At 39.8% G+C, this 13,645-nt stretch overlaps 1 protein-coding gene across 2 annotated transcripts in view; it reads left to right on the top strand.

Moving 5' to 3' along the window:
- The window catches only part of KIF27 (kinesin family member 27), an 89,187-nt gene that overhangs the window by 33,899 nt on the left and 41,643 nt on the right, over positions 1–13,645 (top strand). For both annotated transcript variants that reach the window (XM_073880668.1, XM_025851685.2), the window contains 3 exons: positions 2,337–2,506; positions 3,121–3,224; positions 12,009–12,164. In XM_073880668.1, the coding sequence (XP_073736769.1) occupies positions 2,337–2,506; positions 3,121–3,224; positions 12,009–12,164 (430 nt within the window). The remainder of the gene's footprint in view (positions 1–2,336; positions 2,507–3,120; positions 3,225–12,008; positions 12,165–13,645) is intronic.

Below are 13,645 nucleotides of genomic sequence, written 5' to 3'. Positions count from 1 at the left end.
TAATAGCTGAACAATATTTATCCTGGGGGCATACAATTGTGTACTTTTTCCTATTGTTACACATTTGTTTTCAACTATCTTTTAATCTGAAAAGTTAAACACCAAAATGGAATTATAGGACATACCTACTTATGCAGAATTCCTGAAGAAAGTGCCCCTCACAACTAAATAGTATACAGGTAAATAAAAGAAAAAGTTTCCAAATTATTTATCAAAATAATAGGAAAAAAGAGAAAAAAACCCTCTGTCTCAGTAGATATCAAAAACTCATCTGATGAAATGTAAAACTGAATCTTGATTTAAACTTATATAAAAAGGTATAACAGGTTTTTACTTTCTTAACATGGTAAATATGATATACTTGAAGCCAAGAGCCAGTATTATACATACTAAGGGCACTTCGTAAAGAAAAAAATTACAGAGGTGGTCCCAGTCAGTGCTTAGGTATAATGTAATATCACAAATGCTGATGAAAATCTGCCATATTTCATTGATTGTAAGACTCACATTTTTTTTAACATTTTGTCATCTTTCATGGCAGGGTATGTTTTATAATTGATGGCATGTCATGGTTTGACAGCTTTTTTTCTTGATGGAATAAAAATAATTGTGTGTCTTACAGTTGATAGCATTTCAGATTTGATGAAATATACTTTTTTTTTAAAGATTTTATTTATTTATTTGTCAGAGAAAAAGAGAGAAAGAGCACAAGCAGGGGGAGCGGCAAGCAGAGGGAAAAGTAGCGAGCCTGACACGGGGATTGATCCCAGGATGCTGGGATCATGACCTGAGCCGAAGGCAGACGCTTAAGTGACTGAGCCACCCAGGCATCCCTAATATCACTTTCAGTACTTCACATAATTGTATGCTAAGAAAACCAACCGAAGTATTCTTTTTTTTTAAAATATTTTATTTATTTATATGACAGAGAGAGAGCACACATGAGCAGGGGGAGGGGCAGAGGGAGAAGGAGAAGCACGCTCCCCGCTGAGCAAGGAACCCGATGCGGGACTCCATCCCAGGACCCTGGGATCATGACCTGAGCCGAAGGCAGCCACTTAATGACTGAGCCACCCAGGTGCCCCTAGATAAATACTTCTCGAGTTGGTTCTTCTGTAAGTAATTCCCCTCCTCACTCCCTCATACCCCAGGATAGGGAGTTCACCTAGAAAATTTTACTCTGCCTCCATCGTGGTACTGATATGACAGATGGTCTTATTAGGTGGCCAACTGCGGAGCCATGAAAATCAGATATCAAGGAATCTTTAGTATCAGGCAGGCTTTTCTGGGAGGGATTGTGTGAGAGACCTACATCACTTGAATCTTGTCACCCGTGTGATACACATATTCCACTATATGTTAAAATTTTAATAGCTTATAATGATTTCTAGTAATAAATTGAATGCTTCCTCTAATATTTTATTTACCTTTTTTGAGAAAAAACTCTGAGGTCTGGTTACAAAGAGGTGGTGAAAAAGGAAATATTTGGTGACTAAAACTAGAATAAACGTATAACGGCAGTTTAATTTTTGTTGTTTTCCAAGGTCATTTTTTAAGAAGATTTATTTTTTATTATTTTAGAGAGAGAGAGCACATGAGCAAGCATGGGTTGGGGGCAGAGGAAGAGGGAGAGAAAGAATCTCCGGCAGACTCCCCACTGAGTACAGAGCCCGATGTGGGGCTCAATTCCATGACCCTGAGATCATGACCTGAGCCAAAATCAAGAGTCGGATGCTTAACTGACTGCACCACCCAGGCGCCCCTCCATGGTCATTTTTTGAGAGCTTAAGGTGCATTACCAATGGGAGCACATTATAATATAGAAAGTTCCCAGGCTAGCCCATGAAAATCTATTTATCCATGATACATATTAACTGTGTCACCTAGAGCATTAAGTCAGCTATCCCTAACCACCACCTGTAAAGTGTGAGTAAATCCATTTGGATTTCCTGCAGCGTAGTACACAACTTGTCATTGCCTCTTGTCACACCTTGTGCGGGTTTCACATTGGCTGGGGAGTGCCTATGCTATGTTTAAGAGCTGTGATCTTTTCAGTCCTGCCTCTCTTTGGTTTCATTTTTGAATACTATTTTCCATGAAGGTATAATTGGAGATAGAGAACTTTCTAGAAGGAGTAAGAGCTGTGTAGATTCTAAAAGATGTATGTGTCCATGGGGCACAACGGTATTGTGAAATTTATTTTGACTTTTGCATATTTTCAGTAATTGGCTATTTTAAGTATAACTATCTAAATGTCTCTTTAAAGACATTTTGAGTAATAGGATAAAAATAAACGTTAAAAAAATCACTTTTTTTGTTGGGTGGTCACTTGTAAGGTCTACACAAGTCCTTCTGTGTACTCTCTGGATCGAGTAGTTGCTGGATTTCGAACACGAAGTCAGATGCTGCTCGGTCACATAGAAGAACGAGATGAAGTCCTCCACTGCCAATTTTCTGACAACAGTGATGACGAAGAATCTGAAGGCCAAGAGAAATCTGAAATTAGGTATGTTAAATACTGACTGATTTAATAAACATGTGATGCAATAAATATATATAGATGTAGGTCTTTTTTTCATTAACATGTATCTTTACCATTTAATATAAGAGTAAGTAGCTTTTGCTAAATGCACTGTCTGCTAATGTGTTATAAAAAAAATTTGAACAAAGTTATCAGTCTTAAAATTGAAAAATGATATTGCATTTAGGGCTTTTATACTTGTTGGATTTTAATTTTCAGAGAGTGTTTTTGGATTTCTTGATTTTGCTGCCACAGTGGGTGTGGCAGCAAAATTTTCCACTGAGTTTATCTTGGGGGAGATATCCGTTTATTTTGAGGAATATTAGTAAAATTAGTAAAATTAGTAAAATTCTTTTTATATAATTAATAATTTTGGGATTTTTTTATTGAATTTAATTTTATTATAGTTATGTTAGTCACCATACAATACATCATTAGTTTTTGATGTAGTGATCCATTAATTCATTGTTTCCATATAACACCCAGGGCTCCTTGCAGTAATTTTTTAACATTACTGTCTGTTTTAGGGAACTAATTTGAGGGCAGAGGAGAAAATGCTAACAGACAAGTTACCTTTGATCCTGATCTTTTTTTTTTAGATGTAGAAGTCGCTCATGGATTCAAAAGCCAGGCTCTGTTTGTTCTCTTGTTGAATTGAATGATATTCAGGATCAAACACAAAAGTCAAGTTTGGGGAATGAAGGTACACAGACTTTCTCAAGTAATTTAGATTTAATGTTTATGAAACTTCTCTTTTTCTTTAGTCAATACTTTAAGAAGTATCTAGGAATTCTCAAAGATGGGAACTTGGTAGGAGTGCCTTCCTGTTGGTAAAACTTCCTTTATGTTCTCTGTTCTACCTCTAATTTTTCACTCTCCTTTTTTTTTTTTTTTTTTTTTAGATTTTATTTATTTATTTGTCAGAGAGAGAGAGAGCACAAGCAGTGGGAGCGGCAGGGAGAGGGAGAAGCAGACTCCCTGCTGAGCAGGGAGCCTGATGTGGGGCTCGATCCCTGGAGCCTGGGATCATGACCTGAGCCAAAGGCAGACGCTTAACCGACTGAGCCACCCAGGCGACCCTCACTCTCTACTCCTTAATAAAAAAATTTTCCCAACAGTCAGTCCTGGCTAGAGTTATAGGCTAAATGTCTCAGAATGGGGATCTTGTAGCCAGACTTGAGTTGATATTTGCATTGTACTCTTGACTACTTTAAAATACATTTTAATTAATTTACTAGGGGCACCTGGGTGGCTCAGTCTGTTAAGCATCTGACTTCAGCTCAGGTCATGATCTCAGGGTCCTGGGATTGATCCCTCATTGGGCTCCCTGCTCAGCAGGGAGTCTGCTTCTCCCTCCCTTCTGCCCCTCCTCCCTGTTTGTGTGCTCTCGCTCTCTCTCAAATAAATAAATGAAATCTTTTTTTAAAAAAAGTAATTTACTAGCTGTCTACTGCTTCAAGGGCGCACCTGCCTACCAGTAGCGATGCATGCAACATTAGAGCCAAATTAGTCTGCTGAGTACTCATAATGTTCTAGCATACAACTGATGAGAATTTTTATCATCAAAAAGCAGCATCAAAATGTTTGTGTTGCCAAAACTATGGTGATTTTTAACTCATTTCTCTTGGCCTATGAGTGGTCAAAACACAAAAAGAAAGAGCATAGGGAATATCAATCACATGATAGATAAGTCCTACCCTATGAAAATAGAGAGTATTTTATCTTTTAGAGAGCCTATATGTGTAATATTAACCAAAATGGACTATACCACAAATAAAACACATTTTAAAATGTATAAATAGTATAGATAGTGCTATAAATGGATAAATAGTGCCTATGCAAGTCACCATGCTTGAACTGTTTGGTACTGGTCTACAACCAGGTAAGAAACTTATGCCAGAATGTAACTCTTTACACTAACTTATTCACTGAGGAAGTCTTGTTGTGACAAAAACAAAAAGTTAGCTGAATTAAAACAGTGACATAGTTGACTTACATTCCAATAGCCAGCAGTCTTGGACTACACTTTGAGTAGTCTGCTGTAGGCCACATTCTCGGATTACAATAAATGTAGAAGTTAATGGGAAAAAATTTCAACCCTCTACCCACCCTAGAGATTTTATACCTTTTTTTTAAAATTTTTTATTGTTATGTTAATCACCATATATTACATAATTTGTTTTGGTGTAGTGTTCCATGATTCATTGTTTGTTCATAACACCCAGTGCTCCATGCAGAATGTGCCCTCTTTAATACCCATCACCAGGCTAACCCATCCCCCTACCCTCCTCCCCTCTAGAAACCTCAGTTTGTTTTTCAGAGTCCATCATCTCTCCTGGTTCGTCTCCCCCTCTGACTTACTCCCCTTCATTCTTCCCCTCCTGCTATCTTCTTTTTCTTTTTTTTTTTTTAAATATGTTGCGTTATTTGTTTCAGAAGTACAGATCTGTGATTCAACAGTCTTACACAATTCACAGCGCTCACTGTAGCACATATCTTCCCCAGTGTCTATCACCCAGCTACCCCATCCCTCCCACCCCTGACCACTCCAGCAACCCTCAGTTTGTTCCTGAGATTAAGAATTCCTCATATCAGTGACGTCATATGATACATGTCTTTCTCTGATTGACTTATTTCACTCAGCATAACACCCTCCAGTTCCATCCACGTCGTTGCAAATGGCAAGATCTCATTCCTTTTGATGGCTGCATAATATTCCATTGTGTATATATACCACTTCTTCTTTATCCATTCATCTGTCGATGGACATCTTGGCTCTTTCCACAGTTTGGCTATTGTGGACATTGCTGCTATAAACATTAGGGTGCACGTACCCCTTCGGGTCCCTACATTTGTATCTTTGTGGTAAATACCCAGTAGGGCAATTGCTGGATCGAATGGTAGCTCTAATTTCAACTGTTTGAGGAACCTCCATACTGTTTTCCAGAGGGGTTGCACCAGCTTGCATTCCCACCAACAGTGTAGGAGGGTTCCCCTTTCTCCACATCCCCGCCAACATCTGTCGTTCCCTGACTTGTTAATTTTAGCCATTCTGACGGGTGTGAGGTGGTATCTCATTGAGGTTTTGATTTGGATTTCCCTGATGCCGGGCGATGTTGAGCACTTTTTCATGTGCCTGTTGGCCATTTGGATGTCTTCTTTGGAAAAATGTCTGTTCATGTCTTCTGCCCATTTCTTGATTGGATTATTTGTTCTTTGGGTGTTGAGTTTGATAAGTTCTTTATAGATTTTGGATACTAGCCCTTTATCTGATATATCATTTGCAAATTTTTTCTCCCATTCTGTCGGTTGTCTTTTGGTTTTGTGGACTGTTTCTTTTGCTGTGCAAAAGCTTTTTATCTTGATGAAATCCCAATAGTTCATTTTTGCCCTGGCTTCCTGTGCCTTTGGTGATGTTTCTAGGAAGAAGTTGCTGTGGCTGAGGTCGAAGAGGTTGCTACCTGTGTTCTCCTTTAGGATTTGGATGGACTCCTGTCTCACGTTTAGGTCTTTCAACCATTTGGAGTCTATTTTTGTGTGTGGTGTAAGGAAATGGTCCAGTTTCATTCTCCTGCATGTGGCTGTCCAATTTTCCCAACACCATTTGTTGAAGAGACTGTCTTTTTTCCATTGGACATTCTTTCCTGCTTTGTCAAAGATAAGTTGACCATAGAGTTGACGGTCCATTTCTGGGCTCTCGATTCTGTTCCATTGATCTATGTGTCTGTTTTTGTGCCAATACCATACTGTCTTGATGATGACAGCTTTGTAATAGAGCTGGAAGTCCGGAATTGTGATGCCGCCAGCTTTGCTTTTCTTTTTCAAGATTCCTCTGGCTATTTGGGGTCTCTTCTGGTTCCATACAAATTTTAGGATTATTTGTTCCATTTCTTTGAAAAAAGTGGATGGTATTTTGATGGGGATTGCATTGACTGTGTAGATTGCTCTAGGTAGCATTGACATCTTCACAATGTTGGTTCTTCCAATCCATGAGCATGGAACGTTTTTCCATTTCTTTGTATCTTCTTCAGTTTCTTCCCTGAGTATTTTATAGTTTTCTGAGTACAGATCCTTTGCCTCTTTGGTTTGATTTATTCCTAGGTATCTTATGGTTTTGGGTGCAATTGTGAATGGGATCGACTCCTTGATTTGTCTCTCTTCTGTCTTGTTGTTGGTGTATAGGAATGCCACTGATTTCTGTGCATTGATTTTATAGCCTGCTACTTGACTGAATTCCTGTATGAGTTCTAGCAGTTTTGGGGTGGAGTCTTTTGGGTTTTCCACATACAGTATCATATCATCTGCAAAGAGTGAGAGTTTGACTTCCTCCTTGCTGATTTGGATGCCTTTGATTTCTTTTTGTTGTCTGATTGCTGTGGCTAGGACTTCTAATACTATGTTGAATAGCAGTGGTGAGAGTGGACATCCCTGCCGCGTTCCTGACCTTAGGGGAAAAGCTCTCAGCTTTTCCCCATTGAGAATGGTATTCGCTGTAGGTTTTTCATAGATGGCTTTTATGATATTGAGGTATGTACCCTCTATCCCTATACTCTGAAGAGTTTTGATCAAGAAAAGATGCTGTACTTTGTCAAATGCTTTTTCTGCATCTATTGAGAGGATCATATGATTCTTGTTCTTTCTTTTGTTAATGTATTGTATCACGTTGATTGATTTGCGGATGTTGAACCAGCCTTGCAGCCCAGGGATAAATCCCACTTGGTCGTGGTGAATAATCCTTTTAATGTACTGTTGGATCCTATTGGCTAGTATTTTGGTGAGGATTTTTGCATCCATGTTCATCAAGGATATTGGTCTGTAATTCTCCTTTTTGATGGGATCTTTGTCTGGTTTTGGGATCAAGGTAATGGTGGCCTCATAAAATGAGTTTGGAAGTTTTCCTTCCATTTCTATTTTTTGGAACAGTTTCAGGAGAATAGGTATTAATTCTTCTTTAAATGTCTGATAGAATTCCCCTGGGAAGCCATCTGGCCCTGGGCTTTTGTTTGTTGGGAGATTTTGGATGACTGCTTCAATTTCCTTAGTGGTTACAGGTCTGTTCAGGTTTTCTATTTCTTCCTGGTTCAGTTTTGGTAGTTGATACATCTCTAGGAATGCACCCATTTCTTCCAGGTTATCTAATTTGCTGGCATAGAGTTGCTCATAATATGTTCTTATAATTGTTTGTATTTCTTTGGCGTTGGTTGTGATCTCTCCTCTTTCATTCATGATTTTGTTGATTTGGGTCATTTTCTTTTCTTTTTGATCAGTCTGGCCAGGGGTTTATCAATCTTGTTAATTCTTTCAAAGAACCAGCTCCTAGTTTCGTTGATCTGTTCTACTGTTCTTTTGGTTTCTAGTTCATTGATTTCTGCTCTGATCTTTATTATTTCTCTTCTTCTGCTGGGTTTAGGCTTTATTTGCTGTTCTTTCTCCAGCTCCTTTAGGTGTAGGGTTAGATTGTGTATTTGAGACCTTTCTTGTTTCTTGAGAAAGGCTTGTATTGCTATATACTTTCCTCTCAGGACTGCCTTTGCTGTATCCCAAAGATTTTGGACAGTTGTGTTTTCATTTTCATTGGTTTCCATGAATTTTTTAAATTCTTCTTTAATTTCCTGGTTGACCCATTCATTCTTTAGTAGGATGCTCTTTAGCCTCCATGTATTTGAGTTCCTCCCGATTTTCCTCTTGTGATTGAGTTCTAGTTTCAAAGCATTGTGGTCTGAAAATATGCAGGGAATGATCCCAGTCTTTTGGTACCGGTTGAGACCTGATTTGTGACCTAGGATGTGATCAATTCTGGAGAATGTTCCATGGGCACTAGAGAAGAATGTGTATTCCGTTGCTTTGGGATGGAATGTTCTGAATATGTCTGTGAAGTCCATTTGGTCCAGTGTGTCATTTAAAGTTTTTATTTCCTTGTTGATCTTTTGCTTAGATGATCTGTCCATTTCAGTCAGGGGGGTGTTAAAGTCCCCCACTATTATTGTATTGTTGTCAATGTGTTTCTTTGCTTTTGTTCTTAATTGCCTTATATAATTGGCTGCTCCCATGTTAGGGGCATAGATATTTACAATTGTTAGATCTTCTGATTGGATAGACCCTTTAAGTAGGATATAGTGTCCTTCCTCATCTCTTATTACAGTCTTTGTTTTGAAATCTAGTTTGTCTGATATAAGGATTGCCACCCCAGCTTTCTTTTGGTGTCCATTAGCATGGTAAATGGTTTTCCACCCCCTCACTTTCAATCTGGGGGTGTCTTTGGGTCTAAAATGAGTCTCTTGCAGACAGCATATGGATGGGTCTTGTATTTTAATCCAATCTGATAGCCTGTGTCTTTTGATTGGGGCATTGAGCCCATTTACATTCAGGGTAACTATTGAAAGGTATGAATTTAGTGCCATTGTATTGCTGTAAGGTGACTGTTACTGTATGTTGTCTGTGTTCCTTTCTGATCTTTGCTGCTTTTAGGTTCTCTCTTTGCTTAGAGGACCCCTTTCAATATTTCTTGGAGGGATGGTTTCGTGTTTGCAAATTCCTTTAGTTTTTGTTTGTTCTGGAAGCTTTTTATCTCTCTTTCTATTTTCAATGACAGCCTAGCTGGATATAGTATTCTTGGCTGCATATTTTTCTCGTTTAGTGCTCTGAAGATATCTTGCCAGTCCTTTCTGGCCTGCCAGGTCTCTGTGGATAGGTCTGTTTCCAATCTAATATTTTTACCATTGTAGGTTACATATCTCTTCTCCCGAGCTGCTTTCAGGATTTTCTCTTTGTCTCTGAGACTCGTAAGCTTTACTATTAGATGTCGGGGTGTTGACCTATTTTTATTGATTTTGAGAGGGGTTCTCTGTGCCTCCTGGATTTTGATGCCTGTTTCCTTCCTCACATTAGGGAAGTTCTCTGCTATTATTTGTTCCAATATACCTTCTGCCCCTCTCTCTCTTTCTTCTTCTTCTGGGATCCCAATTATTCTAATGTTGTTTCGTCTTATCGAATCACTTATCTCTCGAATTCTGCCCTCGTGGTCCTGTAGTTGTTTCTCCCTCTTTTTCTCAGCCTCTTTACTTTCCATCATTTGGTCTTCTATATCACTGATTCTCTCTTCTGCCTCATTTATCCTAGCAGTTAGTGCCCCCATTTTTGATTGCACCTCATCAATAGCCTTTTTGATTTCAACTTGGTTAGATTTTAGTTCTTTTATTTCTCCAGAAAGGGTTTCTCTAATAACTTCCACGCTTTTTTCAAGCCCAGCTAGTATCTTTCAAGTCATGATTCTGAACTCTAGGTCCGACATCGTACTAATGTCCGTATTGAGTAGGTCCCTGGCTGACGGTACTACCTCTTGTTCTTTTTGCTGAGGTGATTTTTTTCGTCTTGTCATTTTGTCGAGAGGAGAATAGATGAATGAGAGAACAAAATGCTAACAGGTTTACAACGTCCCCAGCAAATATACTATATACAAATCAGAAAAGACCTGAAAGCAGGGGAAAAGAAAGGGAAAGAAAGAAAAAAGAAAGAGAAAAAAAAAAAGAAAAAAAAAGATAAAAACAAAAACAGAACAATACAAAAAAAGCAGAATGTGGTCAAATATGATCAGGCTAGTGCATAGATCAGTGCCACACACTAGATTTTGGGCGTATTTTGGTCTGTTAGAAAAAAGTGCCTCCTAAGATTTTAAAGGAAGAAAGACATATATGTACAAAATAAGGGTTGATACAATGAAGGGATAGAAGATGACTGTAAAGATGAAAATTATAAAAGATTTTATAAAAGGACTTGATAAAAAGTTGTTTGAAAAAAGAAAGAAGATTTAAAAAAAAAAAAAAGAACAAAGGGAGAGAATGTGATCAGGCAGGAGACTAGAACAGAACCATACACTAGTGATTTAGGGTATATTTTTTATCTGTTAGAAGAAACTGTATCTCAAAATTTTAAAGAGAGAACAGCTTATATATATATATATGCCAAAAATAAGGGTAACTACTATGAAGGGATAAAATATGACTCTAAAAATGAAAAATAAAAAATGTTTTGTTTTTTTTTTTTAAAAAGAGATTGATAAGATATTGGTTGAAAAAGGGAAAAAGAAAAAGAGAAAAAAAACATTTAACAAAAATTAACTTTGATGAACTAATGAATCATGGTAAAAAAAAGCCATGAATTCTATGCGCAGTATTCCCCTAGCGCTGGAGTTCTCCCGTTCTCCTTGATCGGTAAACTTGGTCTTGGCTTGCTGGCTGTTCAGGCTGATCTTCTGGGGGAGGGGCCTGTTGCTGTGGTTTCCAAATGTCTTTGCCGGAGGCTGAATTGCCCCGCCCTTGTCCTTCCGGGCTAAGCAAGCTGCTCGGGTTTGATCTCAGGAGCTTTTGTTCCCTGCAAGCTCTCCGTACAGCCTTGGAGGACCAGGGCAAAAATGGTGGCCTCCCAGTCTCCACCCGGAGGAGCTGAGAACTCGGGGCCCTGCTCCTCAGTGCGCCCCCAGAGAAAAGCAGTCACTCCCTTGTCCCTGGTCTCCGGCCGCACTCCGTGCTCACCCAGCCTGTGACTGAGCGTTGCTATCTCTGGCACCCGACCCCGTGTGGAGTCTCCAAACCCAGCAGATCCCTGCGGTGCGTTCCCGCGCCGCTCCTCCCCGGGAAGGAAGGGGAGTCTCCCTGGATCTGCCACCTGTTGGGTCCCTGCTGTAGGAGCAGTGGCCCGACTGGGCCGCGGATCACAGTTTATGGCAACCCCGAGCTGAGAGCCCGTGCCTCAGCTCCATCTCTGCAGCCGGCTTCCCCGCTCCGATACCTGGGAGCTCTGGCGCACTCAGGCACCCCCGGTCTTTCTGTGACCCCGAGGGTCCTGAGACCACACTGTCCCACGAGGGTTCCACCCCCGCTTAGCCACTGGAGCGACGTCCCTCAGCGGAGCCGACTTCTAAAAGGTCTGATTTTGTGCTCCGAGGCTCTAGCACTTGCCAGAAGCGCCGGCGGAGGCCCCTCCCCCGCCAACTATCCTCCCGAATATCGCCTGGGATTCACTTCTCCGCACGTCCTACCTTCCAGTAAGTGGTCGCTTCTCTGTTCAGATCGTAGTTGCTATTCTCCTCTTTGATCTCGTGTTGAGTTCGTAGGTGTTTAGAATGGTTTGATCCCTATTCAGCTGAACTCCTGAGACCAGACGAAATCTAGGTCTCCTACTCCTCCGCCATCTTGCTCCGCCCCCCGATTTTATACCTTTTTAAAAAATAACTCAGGTTAAAGAAACACTCAAATCACATATCTAAGGGCAGTGAAATACTGTGTATCAGAACCTACAGGATATGACTAAAGCTCACCATAAGCTAGAAAATTAAAGTCCCAAATGCCATGTATTTTCTCCTTTCCGTCTCTTCCTATTCTACCTCTAGGCTGTTTCTCTGTCTGCTTCTCTTATTTAACTTCACTGTTGTTGAATACTTTATAAGCGGGTAGTTTCATTTCTCAGTTTTGCTTCTTTTTCTTTAAAGATTTAAAGATCGAATGTCTCCAGGAGAGTCAAGATATGAATTTGCAAAAATTAAGGAATTCAGAACTCATACTTACTGAAGCTAAACAAAAAATGAGAGAACTTACAATTAACATCAAGATGAAGGAAGATCTAATTAAAGAATTAATAAAAACAGGTAATACTGTCCTGTAAACCTGCTTATATGAGAAAGAAAAGCTTCTAAAATTGCTTCTGATGTTGTAACATTTATTTTAGCTTTTGACACTGAGCTCTGTCCACTGTAGTTTGGAACTTGGTATAACAAGGTGTGTTTCACAGTCAATAGGTGGAGGTTAGTTATCAGAAGAACTTTGTTACATTGGGATTTCATCTATGAAAGGTTCTGCCATTGTGAGCCCTGTGTTGTGCTGAAACTCTAGGGGCACTTTTTTGCCACTTTTTAAGAAACATTACACTAGCTATCTGGGAATATGTCAGATATTTTTCTGACTCATTTTAATATTAAATTATTAGCTCTCATTCTTTTGGATAGTTTGTTTTCAACATTATTAGTAAACTTTATATTTCAAATGTAGATCCTTTTTATTTCTCTAAGGATGTAAGGATTTATCCTTGAGAGCTATTCTTTTAGTGAGCCGAGCTTTTAGCTCTTCCCCTTAGTTTCAGATTCTGCCTGGTTGGGCGTATACACCACATCGTCTCCTCACCCTTAGCTACATTATTAGCCTTGTCTTAAAAAGCATGTCTCAGGCTTTTGGGGTTTTTGCCCCTTATAGACTCAAAGTATGAGCTTTGACTACTTTGAAATTCAGTACGGAATTGAAGGGATAATAGACCATAGCACTTCTTATTCTCACCTCCAGTGAAACATGGGTCACATTTAAGGGAACTGAAGGAAATATTACCTTCTTTTTCTTTAAGCCCAAGGCTATAATCACACTCAGATTACATGAATGATGGTGGCTCCCAGCTTCTCTGCCAGCAAGGGGCACTCTGCCTTCCCGCTTCCTTCCTCTTTCTGGCAAGCTTGCCTTCTGGCTGGCTGTACTCTTTTCTCACCCTCTCCCGCCAACTGCTGTCCTGAAGCATTTCCCTTCCTCAGTCCTAGTGATGAATGTGCTGTGCATCATTCCAGCTCCAGGTGTCCCAGATGTTTAATTGAGCTTGACCATGCTACTCCTTCACAGGCCAGATCGATGCCAGTAAATCTCTCTCAGGAGTGTCTAGGAACTGATTTAGGGGTTTAAATAGCTTCTCCATCAGGGATACTGCCTGTGGAAGTTAAGGCTATGTGCCCCTCTGGAACAAATGATTTTCTTTTCGATCGGTGAGGCTACCGTGGGATCTCTCACTAAATCAGCACACTTTTGTAGCCCGGTATACTCATCCTGGTTGCCTTAAAGTAGAGGATACTTGAACTTACACAGAGAAGGTCCTCGAGGTTCTTATTCGTTAGAACCAAGGGCAATTTGGAGCTTTCCTCAGAGATGGTGACTCACAAAAGGGTCAATGTGTGCTTGCTTTTCAGAGCCTCCTCACCGAAGTCTTCCCCCAAGTAGCAGTTATTTCAGCCAACAATAAGTGACAACTACACTGTATTTCATCATTTCTAATTACATTCTTTCACATTTTCATATCTCTGAAATCAGGATGCAC

The sequence above is a fragment of the Callorhinus ursinus genome, unplaced genomic scaffold (genome assembly GCF_003265705.2).
Source record: "Callorhinus ursinus isolate GAN/ISIS: 27379988/994484 unplaced genomic scaffold, GSC_fseal_2.0 scaffold39, whole genome shotgun sequence".
NCBI classification, from domain to species: Eukaryota; Metazoa; Chordata; class Mammalia; order Carnivora; family Otariidae; genus Callorhinus; species Callorhinus ursinus.
Note: the sequence above shows the minus strand (reverse complement) of the source record. Positions and strands in the feature narration are given on the sequence as shown.